Raw genomic sequence first — 16,436 nt, 5'->3', positions numbered from 1 at the left:
TTGTTTGTTTAGAGGGATCCAGGGCTTTTGAGGTTTACCTATGGAATACGCAAGAATTCAACAGGTGAAATTTTCCCCATTTCAGTGCATCTCCACAGTCAGGGAGTTCTCCCTGTTGATTTTCTGTCTGGCCTGCATGTCCCAGTGCAGGTGGAGTGCCCCGCCTCCATTACTGGCGAGGGGCAAGAGGACCTCCTGGAGAGAGACTTGATCCAGACGGAAGGGCAGCCCCGCGGATCTTCTCCGGCCCTTCTGGTGCGGCTTTTTGGCAGGCCGGGCAGACGGCAGCGGGCGGAGCTCCCCCGCTGAGCGGAGCAAAAGGGGCGTGTTGCCGGCTGGGGCTGCTTCTCCCGGACTGCAGTCGATCCAGGAGCCTCGGCGGCGCAAGAAGCAAGGTGCGCCCCGCACACGGCCAGTCGGAGCGAGAGAGGCAACCATGAGCAGCGGCAGCGGCAGCGGCTACGGTAGCGGCCGCCACAAATGCGACGTGGTCGTGATCGGAGGAGGCATCTCAGGTCGGCTCCGCCATCGGGGAAGAGGCGAAGGACGGGGGGCCTTCCTAGGAAGGGTGGTCGATGAGAGGGCACGCGCGGGCTGGGGGGAGGCGGAGGCGGCAGGTGATGGGGATGGGGATGAGGATGAGGATGGCGCGTGTGCACTTGAGAGGAAGGGCTCGGTGCTGTCAAACCCGGACTGTTCTCCGCGGCTGAGAGCTTTTCTTTAGCCTTGGCAGAAGGGTGGTGGGAGCTTGGGAGGCTGCCCAGTCCTCGCTGGGTTTCAGCTCCTGGCTGTTGCTCCCGACGCCCGGAGCTTGCGCCGTGGCGCCGCCAGCGGCCATCAGAAAGGATTAGTGCTCGCCTTTCTTGTCGCCTTCGACCAAGCTGCCCCCACGTTCTCCCCGCAAGTCTGCGATGAAGCCCCCCTCCGGGTGTGTTGGGCTTCCACTCCCTAACCGATCTGCCCCTCTACTCTGGTGGCTGGGGACGGTGGGAGTTACAGTTTAGTGCATCTGGAGGGCACCCGCTTGGGGAAGGCTAGTCAAGCATAACCTTAGAATGCCTTAACCTGGCATGAGCTGGCAAAACGCCTGGCATGAGCTGGCAAAACGCCGTATGCCTGGCCTCCACGGCTGAACTCTGGTAGCCTTTTCTTGCTTGTGCTATGTATATCTGCCTTCCAACAGTACATCTGCCTTCCAATAGTGTCACTTGCTCTAAATGCTGGCCTTCTTATGGCCCAGACAGGATCAGCAAAGGAGCTCCTGGGAAATTGCTTAGTTAGGGCTAAGATTAGACCCAATGGGACAGTATTTGTTGTAGACACTTTGTATTTATTTATTCCTTTGAAAGTATTGGGTCCTCCACTAGGGTACTAGAAATAATGCTACCATTGGTTACCAGGGATATCACAGGTATCAGGACAGTAATACTATCCAGGATTCACTAATTAGGAAAAGACTGAAACAAAAAGAAGCAGAGGGTACCATGGGAGAGGTACCCTGTTCTCTTTCTGCTGTTCTCCTTTGGTGAAAAATGGCTTTGTAGAGAGCAGCTGAGGAGCAGAGATATCAAAGGGGAGCACATAGGTAAGGATGAAACAGGGTCCGTAATACGTTGCCTAGATGCTCCTTGTCTCTCAAGAAGAAGTTTGGAGCAAAGGAGTGTTTACCTAAGGAATGAGGGGTTGGGTGGGGTTGCACCCTGTAGACACTGAGAATGTCTGCTTGGAGGCTTTTCAGGCATCAATGAGACCTCTATCTACTTACCTGGGAGTAAGTCTCACTGAATTCGGTGGAGCCTACTGTTGAGTAGAAATGTATAAGGTTGCACTCTCAGTTCACAGAATCATAGAATGGTAGAGTTGGAAGAGGCTATGGAGGCCATGGGGTCCATCCCCTGCTGTTGCAGGATACCAATTTCCGGCATCCCACTCAGGTGGCTGTCCAGTTTCTTTTTGAATGCCTCCAGTGGGGGAGAGTCCACCACTTCTCTAGCAGCTGGTTCCACTGTTGTGTTGCTCTGACAGTGAGGAAGGTTTTCCTGATGTACAGCCTGAATCTGGGTTGTTGCCACTTGAACTGATTATTCCGTGTCCTACACTCTGGCATCAGTGAGAAGAGATCCTGACCTGTCTTTGTGACAGCCTTTGAGGTGCTTACAGAGGGATATCATGCCCCCCCCCCCAGTCTTCTCTTCTCAAGGCTGAACATGCCCAGTTCTCTCAGGCTCTCCTCACAGGGCAGTGTTTCTGAACCCTGGATCATTTATGTTGCCCTCCTCTGGACCCTTTCTAAATTTTTTTGCATCTTTCTTAAATCTTGGTACCCAGAACTGGATACAGTATTCCAGATGGGGTCTGGCTATATAATGGGGAGTATAGGGGAATATTGTCGTGATTTGGAAGTAATTTCTACTGATGCATCACAAAATAGCATTTGCCATTTTGGTGGCTGCATTGCATTGTTGGCTCATATTTAGCCTATTGTCCACAATTACTCTGTGGTCTTTTTGTCTTTCGGTTCTGTTGAGCCATGTATTCCCCCATCTTGGATGGATGCATTTGGTTTCTTTTTCCTAGGTGAAGGACTTGGCACTTGTCCTTATCGAATCTCATTCTGTTGCTTTCATCCCAATGTTCAGGATCTTCATTCTGTCTTCTATTGCTATTAGACCCTGTTTTGTATCATCTGCAAATTTGATTATCTTTCTTTGTACTTCCTCATCTAAATCATTAATAAAAATGTTGAAGAGCACTGGGCCCAGGACTGAACCCTGTGGCATCCACTAGTTACCGCCATCCAATTTGAGAAGGTGTCAAACTTCTTCTCAGAAGGATGTCCCACAGTAGTGCTCACTATAAGATTCTAGGTAGACTGAAACTCATTAACTGCCATTTGATACTGGGCCCCATTGATGCGCTATGTTTGCTTTTTTGCAATATATTTGACCTTGTTTTGTAAATGGCACAATCTGGACAAAGTCATCATTTTTTCTGGGTGTGGAATATTTCAATATTTGTGAAATCAAATATTGGTTAGGTTTTTTAAAAAAAATCATTTGGACTGTTTACTTCTCAGAGGGTTTTAATGTTTGCTTTATGTATTACCATCCCACATTGCTTTGTATAGTTACTGTTTACTAGTGCATCGTCACCATATGCACTAGGAATTTGCCTTTTTAGTGTACTGCTGTTTATGTAATAATGTGCCATAAAGCTCAAGGTATCTGCTCACCAAAGAACACTGTTCCCTAAACACCTTTTCTTTAAATGTACAAATTCATGACAAGTGGAAACTCAACAGTGGTTTTCAACAGTATGGATATGCACTGACGGAGAAGTTGGGCTTGCTATGTTTCTGCCAGGCAGGCAGAATAATTAAAACAGATGTATGTATCATACAGCTTAAATGGAAAATAACAGTGGGTAAAGAGCTGGCTTCTTCAACTGTTTGGGATATTGTCAGTCAGTGTCGGGGAGATGGTCAGAAGTTTTAAAGCAAATACATCCACTGCAACATCCTGTAAGCAATTCCATTGTTTTGACCCCCTTTTGGCATTAAATCTTAAATTTTGTAATCTCTCTTGCCCCAGAGATTAGCTAACAGTTTTTGAAAAACGTAGGCACTTTTAATTCAAGAAGAGCAAAGGTGTACTTCTATGGACTTCAGCTGTTAATAGAAAATTGCCAAAAAGAAAAAGAACAGAGAACAAAGAGAGCTGTACTTGACCAATGGTTTGGAACTTCAGATTTACAGCTCCTCAAAAAGACCCAGCAAATGCCTCAAACTGAGATTTTAAAGTAAGAACACAAAACAATGATTTCCCAGATATGCCAGCTGGTTCTGCCTGTCCGTCCTTACCCCTGCCCCAACCCCTATCACTATTCCTATGCCTCTTCCCATCCTGACCCCTTAACTCAGAGCCCTTGCACCTCCTCTTCCTTGTTCACATCATTCTGGACATATAAAAAAGGGAAATGGAAGTAACTGGAGTCTGGTATCATGACATTGCTTCCACGTAATATCCAAAGCTGTTGCAGGATGCATCATGGAATTGTCATGTGCCCTCTGCAGCTCTCTAGGATTCTTGGGAGAGAGGACTGCCTCATGCCACAAGGAGAATGTTGTGGAATCTAGTGACCACAGCAGCAGATACTGTCAATGGTATTGACCAAAGTTATCTTGTGACTCCTCCTGGTTCTACTGCTCTGAAGGGTGTAAGTAGCAAACAAGGAACTGGGAAGGGGCAGGTGTTCTTCAGAGACCTTTCCATTGTCCATCACATGTTCTTGCTGCCAATACTGTTCTTGACACATGATAGTGATAACTCCCAGTTTCTCTAAGACAGAACCCTGCAGCTCTCATCATGGCCTGCTGGCTGGTAATGATGGTAATTATAACGATGGCTCTGTTGAGGAAGGGCCAGAATCCAGCAGTGCAACTAGAAAAATACCTATTGGGCAGTATCTATTGCTGCCCACATACTTGTGGGACCTACTGCTGGTGCAGCAGGAAGCAATTGAAAGGACCAGAAATGCCAATTTATGGGGTTGCCATAGGAAATGCTAGATGCTGAGTTAGTCCCATGGGCACAAAAGAATAGATTGAGTACTGCTTATTATAATTTCATGGAACCTTAGAAATCTCCAAGGATATATATCTTAATTAATTATGGAAGTTATATTAGATAGGGTCTAGATTAAATTAGTTATGCTTTAATTCCACTAAAATTGCTGAGAAATCATGAGTAGATTGTTTCTTTGATTTTAATGGAACTAAGTATTACTAATTTAGCTTGGACCCAATCTTTTGTGCTTTGGTTATTTAGTTATAGAAAGACCAAAGATAATTACACTCAGTGCATGGTAGTAAGTATAAATTGTTGTCATATCCCATCCTTCCATCAAGGAACTTGAGGTTCTTTCAATGGGTCTCTGCAGTCTTAATCTTGCACTCCTTTGTCAGGGTCATGAAGCTGAGCTCCAACTATAATCTTAAAGGTAGACTGGTCTGAGCTGAAACAAAGGAGTGCTTTTTGTGAAAGCTTTTGCCTGACAATGAAGAGCATCCCTTTTAAAGATAATTTTCAGTGAGGATCAAAGCGTTTGCCTACTTAGAGGAAACAATGCCTCCACTCTGAATAGGCTATGTGGTGTTATCGTGTATCCAAAGATGGCTAAACAGTGGCATGGTGTCATTACCCTGGGAATATAATCCCTTTTATCTGGGGCTCTGCAGCCAGGGAGAAGAGAAATATAAAATATGTTGTGATATCATGCCCTTCATTCAAACAGCCCAGCAGAGCATGTCCGACCCATCGTGACCCCATGGACAACATTCCTCCAGGCCTTCCTGTCCTCCACCATCCCCCAGAGTCCACTCAAGCTCACACCAACTGCTTCAGTGACCCCTTCTAGCCACCTCATTCTCTGCCATCCCCTTCTTCTTTTGCCATCAATTGTTCCCAGCATTAGGCTCTTCTCCAGGGAGTCCTTCCTTCTCATTAGGTGGCCAAAGTATTTGAGTTTCATCTTCAGGATCTGACCTTCTAAAGAGCAGTCAGGGTTGATCTCCTTGCAGTCCAAGGGATGTGTACAAAAGTATATTGTTGATCAATGAAAACTATCACTGCTTTGTACTTAGATTACTGTATCATTCATGTCATAATTACTCAAGGGCAGTTGCACAAACATTATTAATGTGTATGAATTATGCACTGTGCCAACTTTTTATCAATTGTTAACTGATTCTTGGAAAGTGGTTTATAATCTCAATAAAGGTAGTATTGAGAATAGGAGTTATAGGTCCATTTATAATTGGCTCATACTTTATATTTTTAAGAGATTACAGACAATAATCATACTTTGGAGGTGCATTTTAGGCAATATCACTATTGCCAAACCAGATAGAGAATGTTCTCTATCAAAGGAAGATACATGCAAAATTCCTATACAGCTCATTAATTATATGGGTGTGAACTTTTTGTTCAGGAGGATTTCAAAGAAAGGCTGCCAGAAATTACTTAAGAGTTGGGATGGTCAACAACCATATATCTGGGAGGACATTCTGTTATTTCTCAAAGTCAGTTGCCCTCATGGATAGTTAGAATTTATAATTAAGTAAACATTACTTAGAGGTCAGCCGGTGTCTGTACATATGGTGCCCACGTATAAATTGCCAGAAGAGGCCACATCACCAGAAAGAGGACAAAAAGGGCTATAGCTTTATGTTGTCTATGCCTATTTATTTATTTATTTATTTATTTATTTATTTTATTAAAACATTTCTATGCCGCCCCATTCGCCGAAGCCTCGGGGTGGCTCACAACATGAAGTAAAATACAAAAATAACAATATAAAAATAACAATATAAAACAAATTAACAATATAAAATAAGTCACCCTGGCCAGATAAAATAAGCAAATACTGTTAACAATTAAAATGACGCTTAAATAAAAAGATCTTCTCCTGGTGCCGAAAAACAAATAACGACGGCGCCAGGCGGACCTCTCTGGGGAGCGCATTCCATAGATTGGGCGCCACCGCAGAGAAAGCCCTCCTCTGAGTACCTACCCTCCTAATTTCTTTCACGGAGGGTTCCCGGAGAAGGGCCTCTCCCGCAGATCTCAAGGGGCATGGAGTAGTATAATCTAAATAGAAATGCAATATATCTCACCATAGTGGGGAAGCCTGTGAAAAGGAGGCCTGTGCCTTGAGTGAACAGCACTTCAGTTACAGAGCTGGTCTAGGAAAGAGATAGATAACTACCCTCTAGAGGTATCATGGTAATGAAAGTCTCCACATGAATGCAATGAACAAGTCTTTACATGTTGTGGGAGTAGCCACTTAAGTGGCCATTGGGCTATATTGCAATTTAGGAAGACTTTCTCCCCTGCCCCACCCAGCAGTACGATTTGTCTCCTGAGCTTAAGGGGGCATAGCTGTAGCCTGCTTGTATGCTAACTCTTGATTTGGAGCTTTTTAAACTAAAATGCACCAACTATAGGACCATCAGATTAATTTCCCATGCAAACAAAATGATGTTCAAGGTGTTGCAACAAAGAATTTAAATCTATATGGACTGAAAAATGCCTGACATACAAACTGATTTCTGAAGAGGCACTCAAGATCATATCATAAATATATGTTGATGTCTGGAATGCAACAAAGAATTTCAGAAGAAGCCTTTGACTGTGTGGATCATGAGAAGCTCTGTATGGTTCTTTAAGAAATGGCTATGTCTCTGCACCTGATTGTCCTGAAGTGCAACGTGTGTTTTGGACAAGAAGTTACTGTTAGGAGAGAATATGGTGGAACATAATGGTATTGCATGAACAAAGGCAAGGGTGCATTTTATTTCTTTGTCTGTTCAGTCTTTATGCAGAACATATCCTAAGAAAAGCAGGGTTAGGATCAGAGGCAGGAGGAGTGAAAATTGGTGGAGGATATGTCAGTAATTTAAGATACACAGATCAGACCACATTACCAGCATAAGGAAAGTCAAAGGCAGAAGAAGAAGAAAAAACCACTATGAGAGGTATCTATTCAATAATGGAATCTACAGTCTTGACTTTCCAAGGGCTGAGCATGGCTGTCAAGGACAAGATGTTTTGGAGGCCATTCATCCATAGGGCCTAGATCCCCCCTCAGCCCCAGACAGCATGGTCAATTGTCAAAAATTATGGATGTTGTAGTCTAAAGCATCTGGAGGGCATCAGGTTGTCTACCCTTTCTCTAAAATAAGGGTGGGTATCTTGTGGTCTTCCAACTGCAACCTGCAACTCCCACAATTCCTTACCTGGCTAAGGTTGGGAGAGGGGGTTGATGCTTTGGCCTACAAGTGTCCCACTCTTGCCTTAATGACTACAGCCACTGGACTGCCAATCATTGCTCTGTATAGTGCACTGCCCTCTATTATAAAATAGAATGCATTCAGCGAGGTCTGTAATGCTATGCACAGTGTCTTGAAAATCATCCCATTGAAATGAGTGGTAAACATAGAAAACCAGGGCTCCACATTTTTTCTTCACACAGTAATTTCCCTCCTGCTTCATGACAAGAGCCTGCTCTATGGCTCTTTCTGATCTGGTTTGGGCCACTCACAGTATCAACCTAAATTTGAATTGTGCATGCTGAAATAGAGATCCTGCGCCCAAGGCTTTTGGGATTAATGTGCGCTGATAAGGAATAAGAAGATCTCCTTGCTATAATATGCCTTTGAGGGAAGGTGGCCTAGTAATCCACCTGAGACAAAAAGCTGTTTAGCACGCGCTCAATAGATGGCAAATTAGTGCTCCTATCAGAAAACAACTATTGACAGATTGTTAAAGAGGTTTTTTTAAGGGTTCTGTATATGTTAGGCACACTGTTCCGTTTATTCCAGTGTAAAGAGTCTAGGTTTTTATCACATATTTATCACGAATTGAGCAAATATTTCATCCAGTAAAAAAAACACAGACTGGAAATGTTTCTTTAAAATGAATGAATGAAAAGGGCAACTTGTGTTGCTCCTTTGGCTCAAGGTATACCTGTTCTCAGAGACAAAATGCCTGCTCCATTTTGAGATATTTAACCTCAATATCATGAAGTGCTCTACAACTAGTACAAATTTCCAAGGCAAATTAACTATTTCTTTCTACACTCCTGGTGCATGTGCCAGCACTGGTACATTTGTCAGATCACTAATTCAAGCTGATTCTGGATTTAGTTGTTCAAAGATAACTTCATCATTAAGTAAGTGGTCACTGACCCGTTCTGTGCAATGTCTGTGCAAATATTGCAACGAACATGAGAGCATGTTTCCTACAAAGGCCTCAGCTCCTTGGAGTTTTCTTTTTAAGAGGTGCCCTGCCTTAAGTGTAAGGAATCATCTAAAGAGCTCTGAATGATGTACTTTGTGCTCCTCCTCTCATCCTCATAGTAACCATGGAAGTTTGATAATAATTGAACTTATTATTGAGTTAATAAACTTGAACAAACCAAAGGGAACTTTACCCTAACAGCACCTCAGCTTACTGTTGCCTCTGCAAGCCCAAGTGTTGAGTGGGCAGCTTTTTAAATGTTGTAACGTGGTGAGGCAACCACACAGAGTTCTGCTTACAGAAACCTTTAGTCTCCCACTTTCAGTACTGACATTTTCACCCCAAAAGCTGATGAAATAACATAAGACCTTTGTTACTCAAACTACTGGTATTTAAGTAGGGGAGAACTTCTGACTCAGTGGTCACTGTCAATGTTTGCCTCTTGCCCTCTTGCAAAAGTGGAACTCCATCAGCAGCTGTGGTGGAGTCAGACAGGACCAGCCTTGCTCTTACTGATGGTTGTGTGTGTGTGTGTGTGTGTTTTCAGATGAAGCTACTCTTGTTGTGTGTGAACAGTCCACATTAGAAATGAATAGCCTTAATTACTTTGATTTATTAACACCCTGATATGGTCTTTTTTTTCCTTTCTTTTTGATAAGGAAACTAGATATTACTGGTCAGTCTGTTCAGTGCTGTTGGAAGTTCAGTGCCTTCACTCTTTAAAGATAAAGATAACAGTGTTGCATTCTTATCAGTTTATTGAGCCGTTAGAATAAATTTGTCAGCATTTAATATTGGTTACTGGTTAAAGGATAGCTTGAGTTTTAAAGGCAAACTTTCAAATAAAGTGTAAACTTTGTTCACCCTAAACTTACTCAATATAGCAAATAAGACCTTGCACAGCATTGCCAATGAATTTGAGCAGTGTCAAATACCCTCCAAATATAATTTATTTTTTATGTAATCATAAGACGCAGGCAACACTTTTGAAGGATTTAGGTTATTAATTCTCTTCACAAATCTTTTATGAAAACCACTTTAAAGGGTGTGTGTGTGTGTGTGTGTGTGTGTGTCTGTGAATTAACCCTTTATGTAACTTCTATCTCTATAACATGGGGTGAGTTTGAATGATACTTGACGTTGCCTGGGCCCCTCCTGTGACAACTGGGCACAGCAGGTATCCTGAGGCACCACCTGCATATGTCTCTCCTCAGTCCTCCCCACTGTATGCCAGAAGATACCAGGAGCCCTAAGAGATGCAGAGCCGGCATGGCAGTGGCCTCAAACTGCCCAATCTGCCCTTCAGGGGACCTGCAACTGAACACAGACTCCTAAAAAATTCAGCTAACAATAAAACCCCAATTAAAACAGTCAGGTCTTAAAACATTGGGAAAATAAAACGGTTTGGGCCTGGTGCCAAAAAGAATAAAGTGAGCCGCTTGGCTCCCCTTTTTCTTGCTGTAGCTTGGCTGCCACTCAGCTAAGCCGCTACGGCGCACAACAAGGGAAGAAAGGGATGAGGATGCAGCAAAACAGAAGTGGGGGAAGCGCCTTCCCAAGTGAAGGCAGAGGGGCGGGGGGATTCAGCAAAAGAGAAGAGGCACTGGCTTCAGTGGCCTGAAGCTGGCTACCTTTCCCCTTCACTGTGTTCATGCCTGCTGCTTTGGGCCGCACGGGGAAGGAGTGAGCGATAGGATTGTTCCTCTTCTGCACTGCCCAAAACAGCAGATGGGAAAGCTGGCTCCCTTTCCTCTTCACTGTGTACACCCTGCCCAGTGACAACAGTAGCCTCTCCAGGAAGGTGACTCCAGTGGCCATGATTCAAAGGACCCCACTGTCTGCCTTTCTGTCACTGCTGGCACCACAGTCCTGTGGAGAAGGTGAAGCCAAGTGGCTCGTTCCCGGCCACGTGCTGCCTCTGAAAGCCCAAGAGTTGAGTGGGGAGCACGAGTTGGCGCTGGTGGCTCCTCCCCATGCTCCTGCCGGTGCTGAGGAACCTGCTCTCCTGCCATCGGCAGTAGAAAACTGATGACAGCTGCCAGAACCCCTGGCCACAGGGGCGACCCTTTCTGCTGCCCTTGCCAAGGGGATCTCCCCCGCCCCCCGTCTTGTCCATGGCTTGTTGTGTTATCTGAGTTCAGATGACCCAAGAGATTATGAGTGGTTTACTAAACCCCACAAGAAGCCATGGTTTCTTGAGGTCGCTTATAAACCATCTCGAGAAGTATTGTAGGTTCAGATGACATGCTAAACCCTGGGCTTAGTGTGTTGTGCAAAGCCAGCCTTTATCTTCCTCTAGCTGACTATATGAAACAGTTGGATTATTTTGGAGCTGTAGGAGACCTTTGGTTGCTGATAGACTTATGAATTACCAAAAAAGGGAAAATGCATCACCAAAGAAGAGTGTAGAGATTTGCACAAAATGTCCATATGCTTTCTTAAATGCCTGTATATTAATTAAGAACTAATTAATTTAAATAGAAATACAGTGCATCCCATTGTATTCAGGGAATACTGCTGACCACATTCTACCAGTTGATGGGCAGCTTCAATGGCCATTCATAATATCTTTCGACTGGAATTGGACTAGAGACTCTTCAAATAGAAGGTGATTTTAAAACAGGGGCAGTCCTGTGGCAGCCCTTCAGATAGAGGCTGTCCTCCACAAAGTGGGGCACACACAGCCACCCTGGTTGCTAGGGGCCATTACCCCTCTGGCAATCTACATTTGATTTGTTTTTCCTTTACAGAATTGATAGAGGGAAAGGTCTTTTCAATACTTAGAGTGGGAATCAGAGTAAGAAACGTATTAATAAAACACCTTTGAAAGCTCCAGAACACTTGGTATTAGTGCCAATCTTGTTCCAACATAGACAGTCACCTGATGGACAGATTCTCCTATCAGTATTATTAGCCACCTGGAGTGTTATTTTGGGTGGAAAGGTGGGATAAGAATCAAATAAATAAATATAAATAAATAAATGCATCTTCGTAATATCACGAACACCCACAATCTGAACATTTACACAGCAGCATCAGTCTATTTCTGATTCCTTCAGCATCTTTTATCTGGTAGTTTAAGAGTGGACTTGCTCAGCACTTTTTTTCATGGTGCCCACATGCCTGTTCAAGTCATGGCAAAGCACTGAGCATATAAATCTACCTGCCAACCAAGCCTGCAACTGAACTAGAGCTCAGTCTCTGACCCTTGAAATAACATAATGCATTTCTTGACTAAGTCCAAAATGCATTCTTGATGTTCCTTGTGAAAGAGACTTTCAATAGCACAGTATCCGTTATCTCAGGGCAATTATTTGGGGTAGTTTGTTGTTTCAGATTTCAACCTTAATGAGCCTGTTCCTTTGTGGCATAGTATCATGCATACTAAGAACACAACATAGGAACATAAGAAGAGCTGTGCAGGGTGAGAATAATCTAGTAATCTGGCCATTTAATCAATCATTCTGTTCACACAGTGGCCAACCAGCTGTTCATAGGAAACAACAGCACCTGTTCATGTTCCCAGTGCTGCTGCTGGGATACTGCATTGGTGTGCTGCCTTTGATGCATAAAGGCATCAATATTAGTAGCCATTTGTATTCTTTTTCTTCATGAATTTGTCCAATCACCTTTAAAAACCATTCATCTCTTTTCTATCAGTTGCAGTGGCTATTTATACATGATGTAAGCAGTCCAGATAAGGCATTGAATCCAGTTCGCTTGGTATGCCGCACTCTGAAGCAGCTGATCAAACACATTATAATTGCCTGCATTGCTCATACAGTTCAAAATCTATTTGGTTTTAATACTGAGAACCTGACAAGGAAATATCAGGTATGGAAGTTAGATGCACAATTGCTTTTCATTCAGCCTTGGAATGGAGCCATATTACTAGAAGGAGTAGAATAAGACCACATCTGATGGAAACGAACTTTTTACTCTTCTGGTGGAGGAAATTGTGTTCTCAAAAAGGCACAGTGGGCATCTCACCTATCAACACTTAATGAAATATTATAATACTAAATAACAGAACCAAGACCTGGCCATGTTTATCCCCTGACTTTCCCAGCTAAATTGTGACCTACCTTCCTTCACCATTAAGTGCCAGATTGGGACCCCAGGAGGGCTAGGTTTGGATCCCAGGTATGAGGTGTTGCATCTCTGGCACAGAAGGGTTCAAGGCAGGTGCAAGGATACAATGGGGGGTGGGAGTGAGCCATACTCTCCTCCTCACTGCATAAAGTATAAATACCTGAGGAAAGTCATAGAGACCCCATGTATATTTTCCATGTGGCTGTATCACTAAACATACCTAGGTTGATGCCTGCCATCTGCTATTAAAATCCCAACACTCCCAGCCCTATCCCTCATTTCTGTGCATATTTTGAATGGATAGGATTCATGTTTCCAGGCTGAGTGGATTGATTCTGGACTAGAATCATATAGTTGGGTCCAACCCCTTGTTCAATGGAAGACTCAGGTCTCCCATCCAGATTCTAAACAGGTCTGATCCTGCTTAGCTTCCAAGATTAGGCAGGATCAGGGACTTCAGGCTATATGGAAATGAAGTACTTGTACTTAAAAAAATGCCTGTACTATTATTTCAAACAGAATCCTTGTGGCACTACTTAGAATGTTGAAAAGATCGTATCACAAACCGTTATTTCTGTTACTACCAGGATCTTAATGAATTTTCCTTTTGGTATAAAACTGGAAAAGTAAAACACGAAGCTTCTGAAGAAAGCAAAATGCAGTTGTCAAGGTCTCTAATGAAAGGTCTCTAATGAAATATAATGAGCACACATGTCTTCCTTAGGCTTTATTCTGCTTCAGTTCTCCCCAAATCGATGCTAATACTTACTTCACCCTTTCTTTACTGTTCTTGTAATATTTCACTATGAGATCTTGCAGCCGATTATTCAAGTTTGAGGAATGGAATGAAAAGGAATGTAAAGTTGAATAATTGCAGAACACCCTTATTAACTGTATTTTAGCTGACTAATGGGTGGTGAGTGAGAACAAAGGTAAAGGTACTTGATGCCAGGTTCAATATCTCAGCAGCAGTAAAATAATCTGATTGTTTATATTGTGCTGGTGGCTGTAATGATCCCAATGCTATTAAATCCAAGTTTTAGGCCAGGTAATGTAATAAACAGAACACTGGAGCTTTGAAAGAAGCTGGGGGGAAATTGCTTTCTAAGCTGTGAATGTAAGGAGTTTGCCCTCGCTGGTTCATCACATGAGGGGAGGGATATCTCCACATTTTAGGGAGTGGCAAAGTCAGTGCATATGTTTTCAAAGGAGAGCTTGACTTGCAAGTTAGGCTGTATGTAACAAACATATGTTTCACAGAGTAAACAGAGAGTAAGCCCCCAAACCTAGTGCTCTCCACCTGTTTCAGATGACAACTCTTGGCATTCCTGACAATCATTCATGCTGGCTGCAGCTGATGGGAGTTAAAGTTCAAAATGTTTGGAGGGCAGCAGGCTAGGGAAGAGGGCAATTAATAGACCTGAAATAAAAAGCTGGATGGATCCACCCCTTCCATTTGTGAGAACAACCTTTTGTAAAGAAGCATGATCTTTCAGGTTTTCTCTATGTTAGAATGGGTAACCAAATGCAGGAGCAGGCAGCTTAGGGCCTTCCAGATGTTGCTGGACTCCAATTCCCATCATTCCCAACCAATATGGCCAAAAAATCAAGGAAAGAGGATCAGTAGTCCATGAAAATCTAGAGCAGTGGTGGCAAACCTATAACATGTGTGCCACAACAGTCATGCAGAGCCCTCTCTATCGACATGTGAGCCAAGTCACCCCAGCATCGCCCCAGCAGCCAAGCATCGGATACCAGCGCACATAGGGGCCATGCGCATGCTCGGAAAGGAGTAGTGGTGCCAGGTGATGATGTCACAAGCCGTGACTCATTAGCCACAACTCATCCGAGCTTTCGCATGGTCAGTCAGTGCGCTGCCAAGTATATACAGTATATATATTTGCTAGGACTGACTGTGAGTTGTTTTTTCTAAATTAAAATCTCAGTTTTCAGGTTTTATCTTGGTGCTGGCACTTTGTGATAAATAAGTGTATTTTGGGTTGCAGTTTGGGCACTTGGTCTCTATAAAAGGTTCGCCATCACTGATCTAGAGGATCACTGGTTCTTCACCCCTGCTCTATATAAATAATGTAGACCACTCTTGTTATGTTTGAATAATTAGTGTCACTTGCCAGCCTTGCTGAAGAACAGGCAATAATTGTGGTTTCCTGGGCTAAATTTAGGGACGTATAATTTAAAAATGTACAAGAGAACCAAAGAACAGTTGAGCATGATGTTGGACCATTGTCAGTTGTGTTCAATTGTGTACTTCCACCGTGGAAGGCATCTTAAGACTTCTCCCAATTACAGTGCCTCCCATTCATTCTCCTACCCACACAAACATTCTAGAGTCTCTTTTAACCTCTAGATTAAGCAGCAGATATTCTGCTAAGCACGATGAGTTATGATTGACTTGGAAAGCTACTCTGAAACTTAGAACTAGGGCAAGATACTCTGTGAAGCAGTCTAAAACTGCAAGCTTAAATGAAGGATTGTATATTGCATTGTTGAAATGTTTGAAGTGATGGTGGTGCTCTTTATTGGTGGGTAAACAAGTGGCTTTTGATGTTATAAGCAAGCTGAGGGAAGGGAGATGCAGATGTGATGTACTTCTTCTTCCCACCTATGCCTCGGGCATCCTTAGTTAGACCTGGAAAACTTCCCCATGGAGAAGTGCATGTAGTCAGAAGCAGGTACAGAAAGCAAACCATGCAGAGCGAATCTCCCAGAAGCGAGCCATCTGGGAATGCTTCCTGGCATTGTAAGCAAGTGCGGGGAAAGAAAGTACTGCTCACTTGCACTCTAACTCTTTGCCTTCTCAGGAATGTATGAAGCCATTCCATGGCCTTAGCTCAGAGAAGAATATCAGAAACTGGAGAAATGTTTATTTCTAACTGAGAACTTTAACTATGTGTTAGAGGTGGGGGGCCTTTTTCCTAAGAAAAATGACTGACCAAGGGGAAAAGTCCATTAACTATGGCCCCTCACTGTGACCAGAGCCAAAGCAAGGGGGGAGCTTGCAGCACTGCACAGCTCTTGTGTCTCCCTGTCTCCTCTTTATCTTTCTGTCTCTTTCACACATCCTTGCATGCAGGCATACACAGGGGGTGCAACATGATATAGTGCCCTTGGAAACAGTCCGCAGAGCAAGTGGGCCTGCAGCATCCAGGCATAGGGTGGGCAGGTGTCCCGCATTTGAAGACCTATCCAATCTCAGGTGACACAAGAAGGCTTATCCAATCCAAGCCCAGTTTTATCATAAAGGATCAAAAGAAACCACAAGAAGAGAGTCGAGGGACCCTGGAGAGGCCTATCAACCGCCAACTGAGCAGGATGCACACAAGTGGCCTGGTCACAATCTTTCCCTCTTCGTCTTGTACTTCTATTTAAAATATAACAACTCTCTCTAAATGTAGATGTGTACAAATAGCATATGCACTTTTTGTGCAACCTGGTATCCCCTTTTGGCCTCCTTTTTGGCAATGCATAGTTAGCTGGTCTGTCTGGAGGCCAGGATAATGCTGAAGGCAACATGTGTCCTGGGAA

At 43.6% G+C, this 16,436-nt stretch overlaps 1 protein-coding gene across 1 annotated transcript in view; it reads left to right on the top strand.

Moving 5' to 3' along the window:
* The first annotated feature begins 349 nt into the window (after positions 1-349).
* The window catches only part of LOC123029302 (amine oxidase [flavin-containing] B-like), a 56,217-nt gene continuing 40,130 nt past the window's right edge, over positions 350-16,436 (top strand). The window contains exon 1 of the mRNA XM_044442122.1: positions 350-515. Coding sequence (XP_044298057.1) covers positions 437-515 — 79 coding nt within the window. The 5' untranslated portion in view covers positions 350-436. The remainder of the gene's footprint in view (positions 516-16,436) is intronic.

The sequence above is a fragment of the Varanus komodoensis genome, unplaced genomic scaffold (genome assembly GCF_004798865.1).
Source record: "Varanus komodoensis strain SLA01 unplaced genomic scaffold, ASM479886v1 scaffold4, whole genome shotgun sequence".
NCBI lineage: Eukaryota > Metazoa > Chordata > Lepidosauria > Squamata > Varanidae > Varanus > Varanus komodoensis.
This window is presented reverse-complemented; position numbering and strand designations above follow the sequence as displayed.